At 42.8% G+C, this 21,889-nt stretch overlaps 1 protein-coding gene and 1 long non-coding RNA gene across 2 annotated transcripts in view; one reads left to right on the plus strand and one right to left on the minus strand.

Annotated features, from left to right (window-relative positions):
• STYXL1 (serine/threonine/tyrosine interacting like 1) overlaps positions 1-16,919 on the plus strand; it is a 63,403-nt gene extending 46,484 nt beyond the window's left edge. The window contains exons 7-9 of the mRNA XM_021005572.2: positions 3,811-3,908; positions 7,450-7,562; positions 16,361-16,919. Of these exons, the coding sequence (XP_020861231.1) occupies positions 3,811-3,908; positions 7,450-7,562; positions 16,361-16,492 (343 nt within the window). The 3' untranslated portion in view covers positions 16,493-16,919. The remainder of the gene's footprint in view (positions 1-3,810; positions 3,909-7,449; positions 7,563-16,360) is intronic.
• The window catches only part of LOC110221174 (uncharacterized), a 47,318-nt gene that overhangs the window by 20,386 nt on the left and 5,043 nt on the right, over positions 1-21,889 (minus strand). The window lies entirely within an intron of this gene.

A 21,889-nucleotide genomic window follows, 5' to 3' on the forward strand; every position in this document is an offset into this window, starting at 1 on the left:
TTATGCATTTAAAAAGATGATTGTTAGAAGGTCCAGAGGCTTCACCAACCTGCCCAAGGGGTCCAAGACACAAGGGTGGTGAAGAATCCCTGAGCTACATAGATGGCTAGACAGACAGACAGAAGGATGGATGGATGGATGGATAGAGAGATAGAGAAGTGGCTGAAAAGAGACAGACCAACTGAACATTTATTAAGCTCTTGCTGTATGTCAAGCACAATGCTAAGTGTTGCAATTACAAATAAAAATAAGCAAGCCAGACCCTGTCCTCAAGGACATAAGACAAGACATAGAGAGGAGCTGGAAAGCTGGTTGGGGAGGAGCAGAGGAAGAAGGTTTGGCAGCCATGGAGAAGGAGGAAGAGTCCAGATGTGATTGAATGAGGCACATCTGGGCTCCTTCCTAAAACAGTAATCTCTGGAAGGGAAAGGAGAAGGGGCCCCAGACAAGAGATTTCTCCAGGGTGATGCTGTGGCAGGTGGGGAGAAGCAGGAATCAATTGATCAATCAATCAATATTTTTTTCTTTCTTTTTTTTAATATAAATGTATTTATTTTTAGCTTTCAACATTCACTCCCACAAGTTTTTGAGTTCCATATTTTCACCCCATCTCCCCCCTCCTCCCACCCCCAGATGGCATGCATTCTGAATATCCCTTCCCCTACTCTGTCCTCTCTTCTATCTCTCTTCCCTTCTCTTATCCCCTTCTATTTTCCTGTAGGGCAGGATAGACTTCTTATTTCTTATTTCTTATTTCCTATATTTCTTATTTCCCAGTAGCATGTGAAAACAATTTTTTAAAACATATATTTTTAAAACTTTAGGTTTCAAATTTTCTCTCTTCCTCCCTCCCCACCCACCTTCATTGAAGAGGCAAACAACTCAATATAGGTTGTACATGTGCAGTTATGCAAAGCACCTCCATAGTAGACATGTTGTGAAAAACTAACTCTATTTCCCTTAATCTTATCCTGCCCTCCCATTTATTCTATTCTTTCTTTTGACCCTGTCCCTCCTCAGAAGTATTTACTTCTGATTACCCCTTTCCCAATCTGCCCTCCTATCATCCCCCTGCTCTCTTGTCCCCTTCTCCCCCTATTTTCCTGTAGGGTAAGACAGATTTCCATACCCAATTGAATGTGTATGTTATTCCTCCTTAAGCCAAATCCTATGAGAATAAGATTCACTCATTCCTCTCACCTTCCCCTTTCCCCTCCACTGTAAGAGACTTTTCTTTTCTGCTTTTTTTTTGTGAGATAATTTACCCCATTCTACCTCTCCCTTTCTTCTTCTCCGAGTATAATCCTCTCTCATCCCTTAATTTTATTCTCCAGATATGACCCCTTAATCTTCAACTCACCCTGTGCCCTCTATCTATCTATCTATATACATACATATAATTTTTTTCCTCCAACTACCCTAATACTGACAAAGGTCTCATGAGTTATAAATATCATCTTTCCATGCAGGAATGTAAACAGTTCAATCTTAATAAGTCTCTTATGATTTCTCTTTCCTGTTTACCTCTTCATGTTCCACTGAGTCCTGTATTTGAAAGTCAAATTTTCTATTCAGCTCTGGTCTTTTCATCAAGAATGCTTGAAAGTCCTCTATTTCACTGAATGACCATTTTTTCCCCTGAAGGATTATACTCAGTTTTGCTGGGTAGGTGATTCTTGGTTGTAATCCTATCTCCTTTGCCCTCCGAATATTATATTCCATGCCCTGCGGTCCTTTAATGTAGAAGCTGCTAAATCTTGTGTTATCCTGATTGTGTTTCCACAGTACTTGAATTGTTTCCTTCTGGCAGCTTGTAATATTTTCTCCTTGACCTGGGAACTCTGGAATTTGGCTACAATATTCCTAGGAGTTTTCCTTTGGGGATCTCTTTCAGGAGGAGATCTGTGGATTCTTTCAATTTCTATTTTGCCCTCTGGTTCTAATATATCAGGGCAGTTTTCCTTGATAATTTCTTGAAAGATGATGTCTAGGCTCTTTTTTTATCATGGCTTTCAGATAGTCCAATAATTTTTAAATTCTCTCTCCTGGATCTATTTTCCAGGTCAGTTGTTTTTCCAATGAGATATTTCACATTGTTTTCTAATTTTTCATTCTTTTGGATTTGTTTACTGTGTCTTGATTTCTCATAAAGTCACTATCTTCCAATTGCTCTATTCTAATTTTTAAGGAAGTATTTTCTTCAGTAAGCTTTTGGACTTCCTTTTCCATTTGGCCAATTTTTCTTTTTAGGGCATTTTCTCCTCATTGGCTTTTTGGACCTCTTTTGCCATTTGGGTTAGGCTATTTTTTAAGGTGTTATTTTCTTCAGTATTTTTTTGGGTCTCCTTTAGCAAGCTGTTGACTTGTTTTTCATGATTTTCTTGCATCACTCTCATTTTTTTCCTCTACTTCCCTTACTTGCTTCTCAAAATCCCTTTTGAGCTCTTCCAAGGCCTGGGACTGATTCATATTTTTCTTGGAGGCTTTGGATGTAGGAGCTTTGACTTTGTTGTCTTCTTCTGGTTGTATATTTTGATCTTCTTTTTCACCAAAGTAAGATAATATAGTCTGACTCTTTTTGCGCTGCTTGCTCATGATCCCAGCCAATTACTTGAGTTTTAAACTCTTTGTTAAGGTAAGAGTCTGCTTCCAATGTGGAGAATGTACTGTCCCAAGCTTCAGGGGTTTGTATAGCTGTTTTCAGAGATACTTGTAGGGACCTGTAAATTTTCAGTTCTTCCAAGGTGGTATGATAAGGGCGAGGTGTTTACTCCTTTCCTGGCCTGTGACCACAAGTATTCCTTTCTGTCCTGTAACTGTGAGGAGGGGTTCTCTCCACAGCCACTACAAGCTCCACCAGCCAGTGTCCTCCTCACCCAGCACCGCCCCAGAACTGTGACCCAGATCCAAACAGGGGCAAAGCAAGAGATTCCTGCCTCAACACTGGCAAAGAGATCCCTGCAGTCCCTCTCTGATCAGCCACTGGATTCCCCCTCAGTCTGTGGGCCGGAAGCTTGGGAAGCAGCTGCCCCCCCCGGGCCACGCTCTTGGGGAATGGAGCTGAAACCCCCTTCCTTCTCAGCACCGACAGAAACAGACTTTTCCCACTGACCTTCTAAGTTGTCTTTGGCATTGTGGATTGAGGAGTCTGGAAACCTCCACAGCTGCCCGAGATTCAGTCCTCTGAGGCCTGCTCCAGGTTCGCTGCGCCTGCGCGCTGCCCGCTGCACTGTGCTCCCAGCCCGGTGTGATACACCTTTCTGATCAATCATCCAGGTTGTCTTGGGCTGGAAATTTGTTTCACTCTGTCTTTTTGTGGATTCTGCTGCTTCAGAATTTGTTTAGAGCCATTTTTTATGAGTATTTGGAGAGGTTTGGAGGAGAGCTCAAGCAAGTCACTGCTTTCACTCTGCCATCTTGGCTCCGCCCCAATCAATCAATATTTTTAAGTGCCTACTGTATACCAGATACTGTGCTGAGCTTAGAGTCCAGAGAGGAAGCCCAGGTGCTTTCCAGACCCATGATTTCATGGTGAGAAAGCTCTGTCAGTGAAGCCTTACCTTTGCTGTGCACCCTAGAGCCTCATGGAGCTGCCTGGGGGACTAGGAGAAGTGACTTTTCCTGGGTTCTGGGACAGTGTGTGTTAGAGGTGGGTTTGAATCCAAGTCTTCCTCCCTCTGAGGCCAGCTGTCTCCTCTAAACTGTGCTGCCTCTCCCATATAGACCTTAATAAGTGTGGCTGAATTTATCTAAAGTTGATGACAACTGCAAATAAGTCTAACCCACTTCTTGTGTGTTTCTTTTCTTTAGCTTTGAGGGAGATAAGAGGAACTTTCTTCATATCAAAGTGACCGACTCCCCAGAAGAGGATCTTTTCTCCCATTTCCGGCAGGCCACTCACTTCATGGGTAAGCATGTGGAGGGCCACACAGGCAGAGAGGAGAAGTCATTTGGGGGCATGATTTGCTCATTATTCTGGTCTATAGCTGTGGTAGATGTTACCACTGATAGACTATATTCTATCCCAGACATGGAGGGAAAAGCTGTGTCAGTGTGATAAAAGGCAGGAGATGATGTCTGCTGGCATGCAGAAATCCACAGGCATCATCTGACTTGGTACCCAGGGAACCAGTCGCTTTCCTTGGTGGATAAACTCCTCCTTTTTCCCATTCCTGGCAGAAAACAGGTCCAGGAGCCTCTTCAGTGGAGCGAGACCCCAGACAGTGGAGCTGGAGGAAAGCATGTCAGTCAGAAGGATTGAATGTGATGGGGCCTAGAGGGAAGAGGGAGGGGATGGAGCTGCTATCACTACCCAGCACTTTGGCAGGGAAGCAAACTGTTGCAAGGGGAGGCAATGGGCATGAAATACATAGGGAAAGAGAGAGAGAGAGAGAGAGAGAGAGAGAGAGAGAGAGAGAGAGATTCTTTTAAATCCTGTGGTTGCATTCTGCCCTCCATGAGGGCTTAGGGGGAAAAAAAGAGAATTACTGAGCCATATTTTATGTAGTGCAGAGTACATAGAGCACCAGGCCTAGAATCAGGAAGATTCGTCTTCCTAAGTTCAAATCTGGCCTCAGGCACTTACAAGCTGTGTGACCCTGGGCAAGTCATGTAACCCTGTTTGCCTCAGTTTCCTTATATGTAAAATGAGCTGGAGAAGGAAAAGGGAAATTGCTCCAGTATCTCTACCAAGAAAACCCCAAATGGGGTTGAAGAGTTGGACATGACTGAAACAACTCCACAGAACCTGCTTTAGCCGCCTTCATGGCCTCATCTGCCCATTCTGCCAGGGAAAGTCTTCACATGATTGTGGTAGATGTCCCCCAAACTCACTGAGGGGTTTGAGGCTTGTCGCTTACCCCTCCCTCTCACCTGTGGCTCCAAGAAGCTGTAGCATGCCTAGCAGCTGTCTCGGCAGAGGGGCTAAACCAGGCTGAGGGGAGCTGACCAGCTCCTGCAAATGTAAACAAGGTCTATCTGTAGTGTAGGGAGAGCACAGTGGTAGTGAGGTATACACACCGAGAACACGTGGGAAGCTCCTCTGTCTGCTGGGCTTAGTGGGTTGGTACCTTACAAATTCATAGTTTGGCTTCTTTTCAAAATAAGGAGACAGGTCCCAGGTGACTATCAATCTTAATCTATTTGCTTCAGTGTATCTCTGTACTTGGTATGGGTGTCTCCACTGCCATGTAGCCACTACCGCACTGGTGGACCGTACTACTAACACCATTCAACTCCAACCCATTCCTGGGACCTCTTACGGGATCTCCTAGACTCACAAGGTCCTAATTCTCATCTGGCTCCCTTCCTCTTGTGCAGAGATGATGGCAAAGGGTTAGAAAAGAATTATACAGTGTTTAGACTACCCATAAAGACTGACAACCATTTATACTCCAAATGTAAGAAAACCTGACCCAATAATTCATTAGTAAACATACTATTGGAGAAAATGAGTTATATTCATCCTGACATTCTTGCCATAAAATAAACCAGAAGACGGGGGGGGGGAGGAGGGGAATGGCAGCAAAATAGTAAGACTGGCCATAGGTTCTTCTTGTAGAGACAAATAAAGCGATTAGTAGTGTTACTCTTATTGGGCACCCAAAGGCAAGAAGAAATATCCTTTTGTGGGACATTTGTTTATCTCACATTACAGCGCTTGTGACAAGGATTTGAAAAGAAGACCACCACAAAAGTAATTGCAGGTTCTGCATCTTCACCTGTAACAAGGGATGAAGAGGAGAAGAAATCATATAAGGACTCTATCACACTCTCCCTAATTAAATTAGCAGGAGCTTTGCTACATAGTGATATCGACACAAAGGTAGGAATAGTTGAGGACAGTGATGAACACACTGGAAAATATAGATAAAGAGAACGAAGACTGACGGAAGACTGTATAGAGTCACCCTTGTATGTCATGAGTACTTCCGACATATCGTATACTGAACGACATCACGAAAAGTGAGACTGATCACATTTTAAGGGACGGGAAATGACCCAGTACTTCTGTGAGAGTCAGCTGGCTGGACCTAGATCACCAACTTGTCCAAGCAAAATTAATACAAGGCTAGGAGAGTACAAATGAGGGAGAAAACAGAAAGATGAGGAAAAGATGCAGCATCCTTCTAGACCTCTGCTGCATTTGACCCCGTAGAACACTCTCTCCTTTCTTCTCATTGGTTTTTTTGTGACATGGCTGTCATCTGATTCTCCTTCTACCTATCTGACTGCTCATTTTCAGTTCCCTTTGATGGCTCAGCCATCATTTCACACACCCCTAATGGGGACATCATATGCAATGTCCTATACCTGAAGACCCCCACCTCTTCAAAAGAATGGGGGTGGATGCTGGACTATAGCTGCTTATTAAAGCCTATTAAGATTATTAATCTTGTTGATTATTAAACTTGTTGAAAGTGGAGGCTCCGTTAAAAGAGGGCTTGGAAAGTATAGAGGCTCTAATAACCCAATCCAGCCTCCTAATCACCTTCCATAAGTACAAACCCTTTGAGTAACCCTTACATTGGAAGGGAGCTGAAGATGCAGTTCAACTCAGGACTCTGCACCTTTTAGTTTTCTGCCGTTTTTGCCTGGAGGCCCCCAGTCTTCAGCTAGAAGGCTTTGGTGATATCAGGTCCTGCTGCTTAGCAGCAATCCCTGTAAAGTAACAGAGGTAATCTTCCCAATCCTGTTTGGGTGTTCAGGTTCTAGAGTCAGACATGCCTTTAGCCAGTCCTCCTTTACACCTACCATAAGTTCATAGAGGTCGCGGAAGTTTCCTAAGGTCTCAAAGCTGAGATTTTAAGTCTCATGTGCTCTCAGCTTTGGCCCATTGCTCAGCCCTCAGATCCCCCACCATTTAACCAAGCAAGTGTGGAGCAGTGACCCCTCCTCCTCACATGTCTTCTGCGCATCAGAGTGGAAGTCACAACACAATCAGTTTATGGGGAAAGTTCATATGCCATTTCCCAGGATGGAAAGGAAATATCATTTCCCAGAATCAACACAGGTCATCCATTCATTCACTCACTTGCTTATTCAACAAAGACCTACTCTGCTTAATAAATCGTACTATGCTAAGTTCTAGAAAAGGTACAGAGCTTAGATAAAATACCATCCCTGCTTTCATGGAGCTGATAGTCTCAGAGGGGGATAAGACAGTCTGAGGACCTTCATTCAGTTCTGCCTTTGACACTTAATACTTGTGTGACCTTGGGTGAACTGGGACTCAGTTTCCTCCACTGTAAAATGAAGGGATTAGATTAGATGGTCTCTGAGGTCTTTTCCATCTCTTGAGATATGCTCCTATCACCCTGTAATTATACATGTACCTGACATAGGGAGTACATTCAATTTGCAAAAACATAATGTAAGACAATTCACTTAACCAAGGCAAGGTGACCTTTGATTTTTCCAAAACTAACGTGCCTTTTCTTTTTGTTTCAGATGCCCATATTAATCTTGGCTCTGTCGTCCTTGTTTTCTCTACTCGGGGAATAAGTCGTGGTTGTACTATGGTTTTGGCTTATCTCATGCATCGGAATAAAGAATCCTTAAGGGTACGTAGACTGACATTTCTACTTTCTTCCTTCTTTTCCTTGGAGTGCAGGCAGGGTTGTTATGGGACTCCAATGAGATATGGATATAAAGCACTTTGCAAACCTTATCTAGATGCCAATAATAATAATAATAATAATAATAATAGTTTATAATAATTATTACTATTATTACCCGCTAGGATGGTGATGAATTCATCCCATGAGCCTTCCAGTACTCTCCTGCTGAGCTTAAGCAATGTTTATAAGGTAAAACAGGAGTGTACTGATAAATGCTTAAGAGTCAGGCTCTCAGAATAAAAAGATATGCACACACACTTTTCATTTAATCTGTATTATTAACACTTTCTTAAGTCTAGATAATCAACAAAACAATAAGCCAAGCCCTGATTTGTAGCAATTGCTGGTTTCTGGGGTTCATTTGATCGCTCTGAAATTTGTAAATTTGCTTTTCACAAGCTGTTTGGGACTGGTTCCAGCACACTCTTACGTTTACATCTATCTATCTCATGTGACAATCAATAGACCGGTCAGTCAGGTGTATGTCAAGCACAGATAGAAGTGAAATAGGATCTTATTGTATCTTAGCTCTAACACTTTTTCTTCATGAAAAAAAAACTTAGAAGGTTGGAGGAAACTTCCCTGTTTCCCATCCTAGTCAAAACTCTATGTGATTATGGACCTATAACTATAGAAAATCACCCCCAGGTTCACAGTACTCTATGGGTAAGACTCACTCAAGATGAATACGTTTTGAGCTCTGACTAATATGTCTGCTTTTATCAGTGAGCCAAAGGACATATTAGTTCATAAGATAGCAAATATCATAGTAAATAAAGTCATTTTCTTTAGAAAATTCTTTTTATGTACACATAGGGAACACCACATGACCATCCCGTGAAATATACACATACAGAGAATATATGTGCCTAGGACACACTTGACCGTAGCGTCTCACACTTTCAGTGTTTTCAAGGTTGCTGATGCCCCTGGTAATGTCATACTTCCCTCTGCTAGAAGTATCATCTCCGAAGTACATCACTCCAGTGGTGTTGTTTGCTGTTATCTTGGTCATGCTAGTATACTCTTGGGCTTACTTCTTGAGGGTCACTTCCCAGCTATCTTTTTCCATCTGCTAGGAGGCACTGACTAGAAAGCCTCTCCCTGATAAAAGCAGGCAGACAGCTCTTTAATCATAAACAGAAGCTATGAGAGACCTCAAAGGCTGCAAGCCAAGACTGAAGTGGAAGGAGAGTTGGTACATGATTTTTCTTCGCAGATAATTCTGCACTCAATGCAGCCTCTGAAGCTGAGATGCAACAAAGTATGGATTGTTTCTCTGCTGCTTGTGCTAATTTTGGCCTAACAATTAACACCATATGAATTCTCTTATACTGTAAAATTTGAGTGACAATTGTGAGCCAGAAATGGTGTTAGACAAAGCAATTTTAATCTGAATTTTGAAACTAGAAGACAGTGGAAAAAACTGTTTAAAACCAGTTATGTTATTTTATTAAGCCCTGCTAACCTTGTCTTACAACTAAAACAATTTCACTCTCAGTTATGAAAGTTGTAAGATTGTTAACTAAGTTACTTAGGGTTGTTGTTACAATGTTAAAACCTAAAATTGGTCCCATAGCAGGTCTAAGGGCAGATGAAGTGGATACTCCCTACTCCCCTCCCTTAGGAAGATGGCCAAGGTCACCTCCAATGTAGGGCTATAGAGAGGGACCAGAGGCCACATGTGCCAGCTACCATATATACTGGGGCCCTAAAAATAAAATATGGGAACCCTGAAAGACATCCTGGCCAAAAAAAAATTCAGTCAGGGCAAAATAAAATAAATTAAAATTGAAAATAGGGGACCTGCCATGCAGAAAGTATATGGTTTTCATCAGTCCAGAGGAAGAATATCATGGGGTAGACAGGCAGCCCCTTCTCTGGGGTCCCTGCTGACTCCCCTTATTTTTTAACTTGCCAGATCCCCAGAAACCATCTAGTGGGCAAGGTCATCAGCCCTAGGTTAAAAAAGCTTGTTTGGGTGATGGAGTCCCTAAACAATGAACTCCATCAGTCAGCACCACACCACCCATACATGGAACCATTGGTTGTAGCAAATGGAGAAGTTTTGAATGTCGTGGATAAGTTCACTTACCTTGGCAGTACACTTTCTAGACATATACACATTGATAATGAGGTTGACACACACATTGCCAGAGCTGGCTCAGTGTTTGGGAGGGTCTGAAGGAAAGCGTGGAAGAGGAGAGGTATTAGACTGGCTACCAAACTGAAGGTCTCCAGAGCTGTTGTGCTTCTCTCATTGCTGTATGCCTGTGACACCTGGACAGTCTACCAGTGCCATGCCAGGAAACTGAATGGCTTCCATTTGAATTGCCTTAGGAAGGTGCTGAAGATCACCTGGCAGGATAAGATATCAGACACTGAGGTCCTTTCTTGAACTGAACTGCCAAGTATTCAAACTCTGCTTCAGAGAGCACAGCTTCAAGGGGCTGGCCACGCTGTTTGAATGCAAAACGTACACTTGCCAAAAAGACCATTTTATGGAGAACTCATACAGGCAAGTGTTCACATGGTGGTCGGAAGAAACAGTACAAGGACACTCTCAAGGTCTCTCAAGAACTTTGGAATTGATTGTGTGACGTGGGAGACACTGGCACAGAACCGCCCAGCATGGCGTGCCCACATCAGAGAAGGTGCAGTGCTCTGTGAGCAAAGCAGAATTGAAGTAGCTCCAAAGAAACATGAAATGCACACACTTAGAGAATCCTCCCCAAATGTTCACATGAAGCAAGGATTGGTCTGATCAGCCACAGTCAGATACACTGTCACTTGACCCTAACACAGTGAGGTCATTTTGGTCTCCTTTGAGAATGAAAGACAACAACCCACCATGAGAGACCATACCCAACTAAAGGGGGGCTAAAGAGAAGCCAGGCAGAGTGTCCTTCAGCAAAGACTTAACCCTTTTCTTTGACCTCTGTTTAGGGCTAGATCACAGTCCGTGATCCCACACCGCCCTCTGACTTAGGGTTGGAAATTTCTTATGCCTCTCCCTTAGCCCTTTAGAGTGGATATGGTGCCTCCAAAACCCATTTCAGAGGTTTGTATCAAAAGCTTTGTGGAAGGGAGGGGAGGAAAGGCCACTTTCTTCCCGAGATCCTTTCTGGGTTGGCGGGCGGATGAATTTAAGCAGAACTAAAGGTAAGCAAAGAAATTAAGGCCTTTGTTCTCCACTGTCCTGTCCCATATCCCTGCCTTTTTTATTGTACATATAATGTCTATCAGGAGACAAACTCAACCTAGAGTTGTTACATGTTGGCCAATGAAAAACTCCACATTCTCCCTACTTGCCCTCTATCTTATTCGCCTATTAGAGGTCTGTCCCTCCAGAAGATATGCAGGCACTTTTCCAGTGCCCCAGGTAATAGTGTATATTTTTGTAAAGTTCTTGGGGGAGAGAAGAAGAGAGTTGTGGTGGTCAGAGTCCCTGGAAATTCTTCCTTATTGGTCTAATATCACTTTCTTATTCTGTTTCATTGAGGAAATTCATTCAACTTTCACTATATATAGGGTTCAAGTGCCCAGTAGCAATGGGCCTCTAGTAACTATTAAATACGAAATGTAAATACATCCTCTTGTCATGAATATCTTGGGAAATTTCTCTATGCATTCTGAAAGACAAGGGGAAAGTGTTGGTGTCGATATATTCAAGTTAAAACTTAAATGACACCAGCCTAGGTCAGTGGCAGAGACTAGAAAGGAGCAGCTTTCCTTTACACAGCTAGTAGGTGTTTGAGTTGGGATTAGAGCCCAGCACCTCCTTGACTCCAAGCCCAGGGAGTGCTGCAGCCACTATACCAGGCAGCCCCTCAGACTGGCCAGTTTAGCCATCCTACAGAGTCTCTGACCTGACGGCCACACACTAGGAAAGACATGTCAGTACGGCGCATTCCATCACGAGCCTCTCTTCTGACAGTAATAGGGGAAGGCTCCCCTGTTGTTTTCACCAGATCTGCTACTTTGAAGCCTTTCCTGACTCTGCCCGCCTCATCCTATGGCTGTTAACTCTCTCCCTTGATACATGTAGCATCCGCCCACCCCAGGCCTGATATAAAGAGTCAAAGAAACAGACCGAGTGGCAGAGCAATGTGGATTGACCCCTCCCCCCGCCATAGTGGTCAGCTTGGCACAGGATAGCCAGGTGCATCTCACGCAGTTCTCTGGCCAGGAAAAGGAAAGGTGGACCCAAGCAAGTTGGAAATATAAAAATGCCACCTGCTGTCAGTGCTTCAATGCCCACAGGTCTGAATGCCAAGGGGATGAAGGAATAAATAGGCAGGTAGGCAGGCAGGAGAGGAGGAAGGAAGGAAAGGAGGGAGGAGGAGAGAGCATGTATTAAGCACTTACTGTGTGCAAAGCCCTGTGCCAGACTTTGGGGACACAAAGAGAAAAGTAATGCAGATGTGCCCTGAATGAGCTCGCATTCTAATAGGAGAGACAGCACATATAGAAGGTTTCATCTGCAAAGTAGGAAAGCCATGAGGATGCATGAAATGGGCTAAAGGTATGAAGACTTTGACATAGCAACCAAATTTGAAACAAATCTTACCAGATACAGGCAAGGGCTCCATACTGCTTTTTGTCAACAGTACCCTCAGCTCGGAGTCACAAACAACATTCTACTGACCAATGTAGGGCAAGGGTGAAAAAATAACTTCACCCTTTGACCTAGATTAGATGAAATAAGAGACAAGTCATGAGCTGCTGAAGTCCAGAGAGGAGAAAGGTTCAGGAACCTGAGGCCACTAGAAATCCAGACTTTAGAAATTACACCTAAAACCCAAAGTGATGACAAAAATAATACCAGTGTCTCAAATGACTTTGAAAAGGAGAAGATCATACTTAGATCAGAATTTCAAGACGCCATTCTTGAGTATAACCTATAAATCCAACTGGAAGACCCATGATGTCTAAACAGAACAATTCAAAATTAAAATCTGTGACGTCACCATGAACAAATGCTCACATGAAAGGGTGTGAACGTTTCAGGACTCTGACCCTACAGTCTAAGCAGTAGTCATTGCTGTGGATAGAACCTAAGGAGGAAATTCAGTGCCATCAAGAAATGTTGGTAGGGGCATGACAGCGCCATGGCATTAGCAGCTTGGGAGAGTCCTGGAGATCTGGGGATAGGCCTTGGAGAATTCTGTCAATATCTAGTTCACACATGTGGCAGGAAACTTGAAGGCTGTACTGCCCAATCAAAGGCAACATACAAGAAATCGGTAGAATGGAGCTTAGAAAATAAAAGTGCAACAGAAATTCTGTGCCCTCTCAATTAGGAGTCGAAAGGAAAAACCCCAAAGTTAAGGTGGTACAAGGAGTCAACGCCGGGCAAAGAATGAAACAAACAATCCAATGTGGAGCAAAAACTTTACTGCGGTGGATGGAGAAGCAAAGAAACCAGGAGAAAGATGCCCCTAAGAAGCAGTAGGGAGAACGTCTCTGGTTTCTAAATGGTCCCAAGAGCCCAGCACAACAAAACTGGGTGCTGGGTCAAACAAGAAACAGGAAGTGTGTGCACCGCTAATAAATGACCAACCAAAACTATGTCCAGGGAGGGGACTGAAACTCCAGCTGTTCTGCACCCCTGAAAAGGGGGGGGCAGGGTAGATGGGTGGCTCTTGGCTCCTGTGAACTGCAGCAATGGGTGAATGACTAGCAAAGCATTTCCCCCACAGAAACCTGATCCTGTCTTCAGTAAGAGAAAGCAGCCCATTCATTACCAGAAGATGGAAACACCCAGAGCTCCCCAAACACCAGGGGTTCCAAAAGTCTTAGTGCAGCCATGTGCTTTAAGAGGCCTGTGCAGGCCATTTACATGTTTGTGTTCTTTACACCAAGCATTCACAGTATTTAATCCCACAAATCTGTAGACATTTAAAAAGAACCATATATTGATGAAGGAGCAAAAAGGGCACACTCAAAAGTCACAGGTGATAACAAGGAAACTCTTTATCTATTTGGTAATTATTAAACAAGCTGTCCCAAAGTGCCGTAATTTGCTTTGTGATCATGGCAAAGCCTTTGACTCTGTCTCATGCTTGTGGCTTGTTCACATACTGGGACGATGCAAAATAAGCCCAAGTATAGTGAAAGCACTAAAGGGCACTTGATATGCATACTGGAAAGCTAGTTTGTATTTAAAACATACCACCAGCACAATAATGTCCAGAGTAACTGATATAAATCACGACGTCCTCAGAGAAAACTCATTGTATTTCTGCCCGAAATCCATTATTGTCTCTCTTAAATAGAAGTCTGGCTTCCAGATCAAAGAGAGAATTAGGCCACAACATCTTACTAATCATTTGAATGACATGGATGAGGTCAATTTATATGGCTGCGCCAAAGAGCATAACAAAGAGCTCTTTCATTTTGTGAATTCCTTCTCCGACAATATCAGAATGGTATTTGGACTCAACAAGCATGATGTTCTTAAAGTATACCAAGGGAAGAGAGACATTGAAGACTTTGAGCTTGAATGTGGAAGTCACATTGAACCAAATGGATAAAGAGGATACGTAGACACATTGAGCATAAAGAAAACTGAGAGAAGGCTGAATATCCAAGAGACTTACCAGCATCCTGAAATCAAATCTGAATGGAAAGACTGGACTTAGAGAATGAAAACTTACCAACAGCAGTCTTAATGTCCACTTTCAGAATTATAAAATAGGTCATAATGGATTCGAAAAGTATCCTAGCAAAAAGCCATCCAATATTCATGAAACCTAGGGTCTGTCACCTTAAGTGGGCTGTGGGGGGGAAAAATGAATACTTCCTCTACAGAAAGAAGGAAGCAGATTAATAACAGTTAAAAAAAAATAAAAATCTTCAGAAATACTTTTGGAACAAGTAGGTATCGATCAGTGCACAGTAGTTAAGGCTGACAGTAGGCACACAACTTTGGATTTCTCTCAGATAACTAAAAGTGGTTCACCTCTGGATAGAACCTGCAGAATGACTCATATCCCAGAATGGACTCAAAAGACATCGCATGGGTGACATCCGTGTGAACCCAGCTAACGATACATTGACAAAGAAACATCAAATAAGTGACTGTCCTATGGAAATGAGGGGCTTATGATAACAATTCAATGCCAGACCATCACCACCAGAAATTACAAAAGGAATATCCTTTAAAGAGCCCAGATTTAGTGATACTCCAGGATGTCAGTATTTACCACTACTGAATGAATACCTAGTAAGACATGACCCTATGGCTACAATCATGTCCGAAGCTTGCTATCTTTCACAGACTGACGGGTGACAAATCTCCATCCTATAAATACAGGCTTCAAAATAGCTTAGAGAATTCAACCAGTAAACTTGTATGGAAACTGAACCAGTTTTGTTGTTATTTAGTCATTTCCAGTTGTGTCTAACTCTTCATGACAAAAACTCTTCTTGGCAAAGATGCTGGAGGGGTTGCCATTTCCTTCTCCAGCTCCTCTTACAAATGAGGAAACTGAGGCAAACAGGGTTAAGCAACTTACCTAGGGTCACACAGCTAGGAAATGTCTGAGGCCAGATTTAAATGTCCTGATTTCCTGGCCCAGCACTCTATCCACTGGACCATTTAGCTGCCCTAACTGAACCATTATCGAGGGGCGAAACTGTTGCCATGATTGCCTGCACATAATATTGATCCATAGGAATTTTGAACATTGTTTCTAACTGATGTCAGCTTAGCAGAACGTCATAATCTCTCCAAATTGCCTATAATGAAACAACTTTCTAAATGTAGAAACCTGGTGTGGCACATTAAAATTACATGGGAACAGGTTGAAGTACCCATCATATTTGTTGTTCTGACTACTACTGGAGTTGTACAGAGATGCTTTCCATGAGCCTACAGAGAAAGAGCTTGCATCCAAATACTTTTATTCAACTGCAAAACAAAAAGCATTGATCGTATCTCCTTGTAAAATTGTCCATAGAATATTTAACATAAAAGAATAGTTTCAGGAGGGCAAGTTGTCCCAGGACCACTTCTTATTGAAAAAGATGAGAAGACATGATAAAACAAGGCTCCATGTTTGCAGAAATACTTTTGGATGAAACAGCCCTTATACTTCCCAAGGGCCATCAGCCAATACGTACCACTGGATTTGTCAAATGGAGGTGAAAGTGATTTGTTCTTGGATGGAACTTGCAAAAATCCAAGGATGGAGTCGTAAGGTCCTTCATGCGTGATAGCCGCGTGAACTTAAGTAACAATACGTCCACGAAGCAGCAGCCAACAAGAGGTTGATGCCAAGTGAAGTGAGCAGAGCCAGCAGAAGAAGTTATGCAGTAACCACAACATCACAAAGACAATCAGACCTTGAAAGAACCCTGGTCAATGCTATGGCCAACTGTCACTCTGGACGACCAAGGAAGGAGCGCACTGCGCACTTCCTGAAAGGTGATGGATCAAAGATGCAGGACAAGACATTCATTTTCAGACGTGGCCAGTGTGGGGATTTGCTTCGCATACCCATGCATGTCTGTTACAAAGGTTTGGGGGTTTTTCCTCTTAAATTGGCACAGTGGAAGGAGGTTGAGAGGGAGAGAAAATAAGTGCTTGGTAATTGAATAATAAAATAAAGTGAAAGAATGAAAAATAAATATTACCAGGGAACATTATCTCACTGATTCTAATGCAAGGGAGGAAACTGCTACAACTCTCTCCACCCTCTTGACAAAACTTGGCTTTCTTCTTGCTGTATTTGCAGAGATCCTGGGCCCATGTGCAGAACTGTAAAAACAACATTCGGCCCAACAGAGGCTTTGTGCAGCAGCTGGTGAATTGGGAGAAGGTGATCCACGGGGCTGTTGTCACTGACATTTCAGATCCCCATTACTGACCCTTCCCCAGAGCTTCCCAGAAAGAAAAAAAAAGCCTTCTGTTTCTTCACTTCAGCTGAGGTTGACTCTTTGATCAGTGTGGGCCAGGACAGAGGGAGGGGATGCTTGTGGGTCCCCTCATCATCCTTGCATTCCAGAATTCCCAAGTGGCCTCCAGTCACTACTTAGGAGAGTCCACTTTGAGGTACTGGGGAAACAAGGAAGGAGGAGGAGGAGGAATTGGCCTAGTCCCTCCCCCATTTGGATGTCAGGGTCCTTCTCTGTAAAATTAGGGGGCTGGATTAGATGATCCCTGAGGTCTCTTCCAATTCCCAGTCTTATACATTTGCATCCCTGGCCCAAATGGAGCACATCTGGAAACACAGCTCTACAGCCTGACTGAAGAGGTGTCTTCCCCCACTGCAGACCAAGCCAAAGTCATCTGTATTCCCCCATGACAATTAGGTGTGTACCCTTCAGCCCCCTGCACTGACAGGGTGCGGAGGGGTACATAAAGCTTATCCCATGCATCAGTGAGGCTCCAAGGATGCTTGAAGCTTCCTGAGATGTGGTTTGGACTAAGGTGGACCTGTGGGATCCGGCACAGGCCAGAGAGGCCACATCAGAGTCTCCCTCAGCCCCAGGGCTGTCCCAAGAGTTTTAGGAATGGTTCGGAACCCTGGGGGAGGGAATTGGAAAAAACAAATCTTCTTCCTAGGGTGCTCTGTCCCCAACCAAAATTCAATAATTTCTCCATCTCCAAAGTTGTAAAGCCTCAGTGATCCCCAGATCCCAGTGAGATTCCAAATAGAGTTATAGGGTTCAGGTACCTGAAGAATAGAGTGGGATTAAACATTATCATTCCTCATCACAGGCACCACCTCTAGCCCTTAAATCCTGACCAATGAGAACCATGCCTTCTTTGGGCCCAGAACGAGGGTTCTCCAGAAGCGTCCCATTCCCTTCTTCCAATTCGTTGCTTTTCTTTTCCCTACTCTCTTCCTTGGTTATCTCTACTGGTCTGTGCTTCTCAAAGAAAGAGGCTCATTTTTCCGGAGCTCTCAGGACTGCACACAGAGATCCTCCTAGGATCTTGATCAAGGCCCAGGCCTCACTTAGAATGCTGTCTGGGGAAGATAAAAAAGCCTCCTTTATGGAGCAGATTCCTCTGGAGGTCAGCAAGCTCAGTTTGCTGAAGTAGAGTGTGAGCTGTATTATGGAAAGGGCCCAGGATCTGGATTCAAACCAGCCTCTGCTACTGCCACAGACTGTCCCTTCCCCTCCCTGGGCTTCAGGGTCCCCATCTATAAATGAAAGAGTTGAACTACATGTTCTATTTGTGATCAAAACCCTATGAAACAACCCTAGGGAAGTTCAGCACAGAGATTATTATCCCATTTTATAAATGAGGAAACTGAAGCTTGGAAAGGAAAATCCAATGACTACGGATCAAAGCCAGGTTATTCCTGACTGACTGAATGGCATGGTAGGCATTCTTTCTGCCCCACAAATCTGCCTCTCAGGAAAAATATCTGTAATATGAACTACAAGGAGACCTAGGGCATTTAGGATATTTTAACTCCTTATCTGAGAGACAGTGTAGCATAGTAGGTAAAGAGCCAGTCCTGGAGACCTGAGTTCAGGTCCTACCTTTGGCCCACATTGACTATGTGACCCTGGCAAGTCACAATGACCTCTTAGGGCCCCCAAGCAATTCTCTAAGACCATGTGCTGCAGAGTAGTAATTACATTTGTAGAGAGCAGCTGCCCACTGGGAGTTCCTTGTGCTAATGAAGTCAGAGATCCAGTCACAAACAAACCCAGACCAATTCCTTGCTGAAGCAGCCACCAGCTGTTCCACAATTATGGCCTTCATGCATTTTCTGTTGAGGGTTAGAGGGTCCTGGGACCCTGAAATAGCAACACACAGGTCTTGCCCGAATGAATTTGACCCAAACCTTCTTTCAGCCAAAGACAAGGTCTGACCATACTGGCCAGACTCTTAAGGAATCTGAACATTTGTGAGCCATTGGCTAGATTTTAAGAATCTGAGCCCCTTAATGGAGACAAGATGGACTGTATATACAGAAAGACTGTGGCAGGGATCCAGGAGTAGCCAAGTAGTCTGGGGTGACTGTGAGGAGGGGTCTAGGGAAGACTTTGATGGGACTGGCCAGTAAGCAGAGGTGACTGGAGGAGGGGTCTAGGGAGGATCTTGATGGGAGTGACTGGGAGTAGAAAGGGGTCTAGATAGGATCAAGGGTGGGAAATGGCCAGGCTGATAGGGAGGTAACAGACAATGAAGGTTGGGCTGGGTCAGAGGTAACGGAATTGGGAGATTGGGCATAGCCTCAATGAAAGTAGCCACTGTGAAAGGCCATTTGAGAGGATTACTGGGATGATGCCTCAGGAGACTGACCAAGACTTGACCATGTGGGAGAAAACTCAAGGAGAGTTGGCTGGGTGGGGGAGGGGAGGTTTCCCAGGGCTCATACCCAGTCATTGACACTACTAAGTCTGTTTCCCAAGGGGACTAAGGAAAAAGAAAAAGAACCTATATGTTCTAAAATATTTATAACAATATAAGCTCTCTTTATGGTGGTAAAGAACTGGAAATTGTAGGGATGCCCATCAGTTGGAGAACGGCTGAACAAGTTGTGGTATATGATTGTGATGGAATACTACTGCACTATAAGAAATGATGATTTTAGATTTTAGAAAAACCTAATTGATTTAAGTTGATTTTAGAAAAACATGGAAAGATGCATGGAATAATGAAAAGTGAAATAAGAACCAAGAGAACATTATATACAGTACCAGTAATATTGTTTGAAGAATACCTACAAATGACCGTTATTCTGAGTGTGATAAATACTCAAATCAACTACAAGGGACCTATGAAGGAAGATGCTATCCACCTCAAGAGAAAGAACTGACAAATAGAAGTATGCATGGCATGGTTTTTTATACAAACACACATACGTGTGTGTGTGTGTGTCTGCAAAATGGGGCCTCTAGTGTGGAGTGGGGAGGGAGAGAGGAAGACAGTTGGAGCTTAAAATGTAACAAAACAAAAATAAACTTTAAAAAAATGTAATAATTTACTTTTGACTTTGGAAAGCAAGATTGGGGAACCCCGATCAGTGGAGGTCAAACCCATTTTGATAAATTCTGATTTTCCCCCTTAATTGTTTTCTTTTTTTAATTTAGTATTTTATTTTCCCCAGTTACATGTAAAAACAATTTAAACTTTGTATTCCAAATTCTCTCCCTTCCTCCCTCCCCACCCCACCTCCACTGAGAAGGCAAGCAATTCTGTATAGATATACATATGTAGTCATGCAAAATATATCCATAATAGTCATGTCGTGAAAGAAAACATAAAAAAAAACCTCAAGAAAAATAAAGAAGTGAAAAAGGTATATTTCAATCTGTATTCAGACACCATCACTTCTTTCTCTGGGGATAGAAAGCATTTTTCATCATAAGTCTTTCAGAGTTGTCTTGGATCCTTGTATTGCTGAGAATAGCTAAGTCACTCACAGCGGATCATCCCACAATAATGCTGTAACTTTGTACACAGGACATTTCATTTTGTATCAGCCTGTGCAAGTCTTTCCAAGTTTCTCTAAGAGCATCCTGCTCATCATTTCTTTTTTTGTTTGTTGGTTGGTTTTTTTTTATTGTTTTTAGGCAATTGGGGCTAAGTGATTTGTCCAGGGTCACACAACTAGTGTCTAGTCTGAGACTGGGTTTGAACTCAGGTCCTCCTGACTTCAGGGCAGGTGCTCTATCCACTGTGTCACCCAGCTGCCCCTGTTATTTCTTATAGTACAATAGGATTCCATCATAATCACATATCACAACTTGTCCAATCATTCCTCAATTGATAGGTGTCCACTCAGTTTCTAATTCTTTGCCCCCAGAAAAGAGCTGCTATAAATATTTTTGTACATATGGGTCCTTTCCCTTTTTGGTTTTTATCTCTTTTGGGATACAAACCTAGTAGTGGTATTGCTAGGTCCAAGGGTATGCCTGGTTTTATAGCCCTTTAGGCATAGTTCTGAATTGCTCTACAGAATGGTTGAATCAGTTCACACCTCCACCAACAATTCATTGTCTCATTTTTCCCACACCCCCTCCAACATTTGTCATTTATCTTTGCTGTCCTGTTAGCCAATCTAATAGGAATGAGGTAGTACCTCAGAATTGTTTTAATTTGCATTTCTCCAGTCAATAGTGAGTTAGAGTGTATTTTCATACGGCTGTAGATAGCATTGATTACTTCATCTGAAAACTGATCATATCTTGTGATCAGGTATCCCTTGGGGAATGGCTCTTATCTTTATAAATTTGACTCAGTTCTCTACGTGTTTGAGGAATGAGGCCTTTGTTAGAGAAACTGGCTTCAAAGGTTTTTTTTCACAGTAAGTATTGCTAACTATTCCACCCCCTCCTCTCCTTTCGCCCTGTTTTGCTTCTGACCACCCCCCCAATTTGCCTTCTTTTCTATCATGCCCCCCTTCCCCTCCTACTTTCCTGTAGGGTAAGATAGATTTCTGCACCCAATTGATGTGTGTGTTATTCCCTCTTTGAGCCGATTCTGATGAGAGTAAGGTTCATTCACTCCTCTTCACCTGCCTCCTTTTCTCCTCCATGGTAAAAGCTTTTTCTTGCCTCTTTTATATGACATAATATACCTCATTCTACCTGTCCCTTTCTCTTTTTCCCAGTACATTCCTCTCTCTCACCCCTTAACTTTATTTTTTAGATATCACCCCTTCATATTCAACTCACACCTGTACCCTCTGTCTATATATACTAACTACTAATACTGAGAAAGGTCTTATGAGTTACAAATATCATCTTCCCATGCAGGAATGTAAACAGTTTAACCTTATTAAGTCCCTTATGATTTCCCTTTCCTGTTTACCTTTTTATGCTTCTCTTGAATCTTATATGTGAAAGTAAATTTTTCTATTCAGCTCTGGTCTTTTCATCAAGAATGCTTGAAAGTCCTCTATCTCATTGAATGGCTATTTTTTTCCCCTGAAGGATTATACTCAGTTTTGCTGGGTAGGTGATTCTTGGTTGTAATCCTAGCTCCTTTGCCCTCTGGAATTTCATTTTACAAGCCCTCCAATCCTTTAATGTAGAAGCTGCTAAATCTTATGTTATCCTTACTATGATACTTAAATTGTTTCTTTCTGATTGCTTGCAATATTATCTCAACCTGGGAACTCTGGAATTTGGCTATAATATTCCTGGCAGTTTTCATTTTGGGATCTCTTTCAGGAAGTGATCTGTGGATTCTTTCCAATTCTATTTTACCTTCTGATTCTAGAATATCAGGGCAATTTTCTTTAACAATTTCTTGAAAGATGATTCTAGGCTTTTTTTTTTAATTGTGGCTTTCA

This window comes from Phascolarctos cinereus, unplaced genomic scaffold (assembly GCF_003287225.1).
Source record: "Phascolarctos cinereus isolate Bilbo 61053 unplaced genomic scaffold, phaCin_HiC Scaffold_5;HRSCAF=322, whole genome shotgun sequence".
Taxonomy (NCBI): Eukaryota; Metazoa; Chordata; class Mammalia; order Diprotodontia; family Phascolarctidae; genus Phascolarctos; species Phascolarctos cinereus.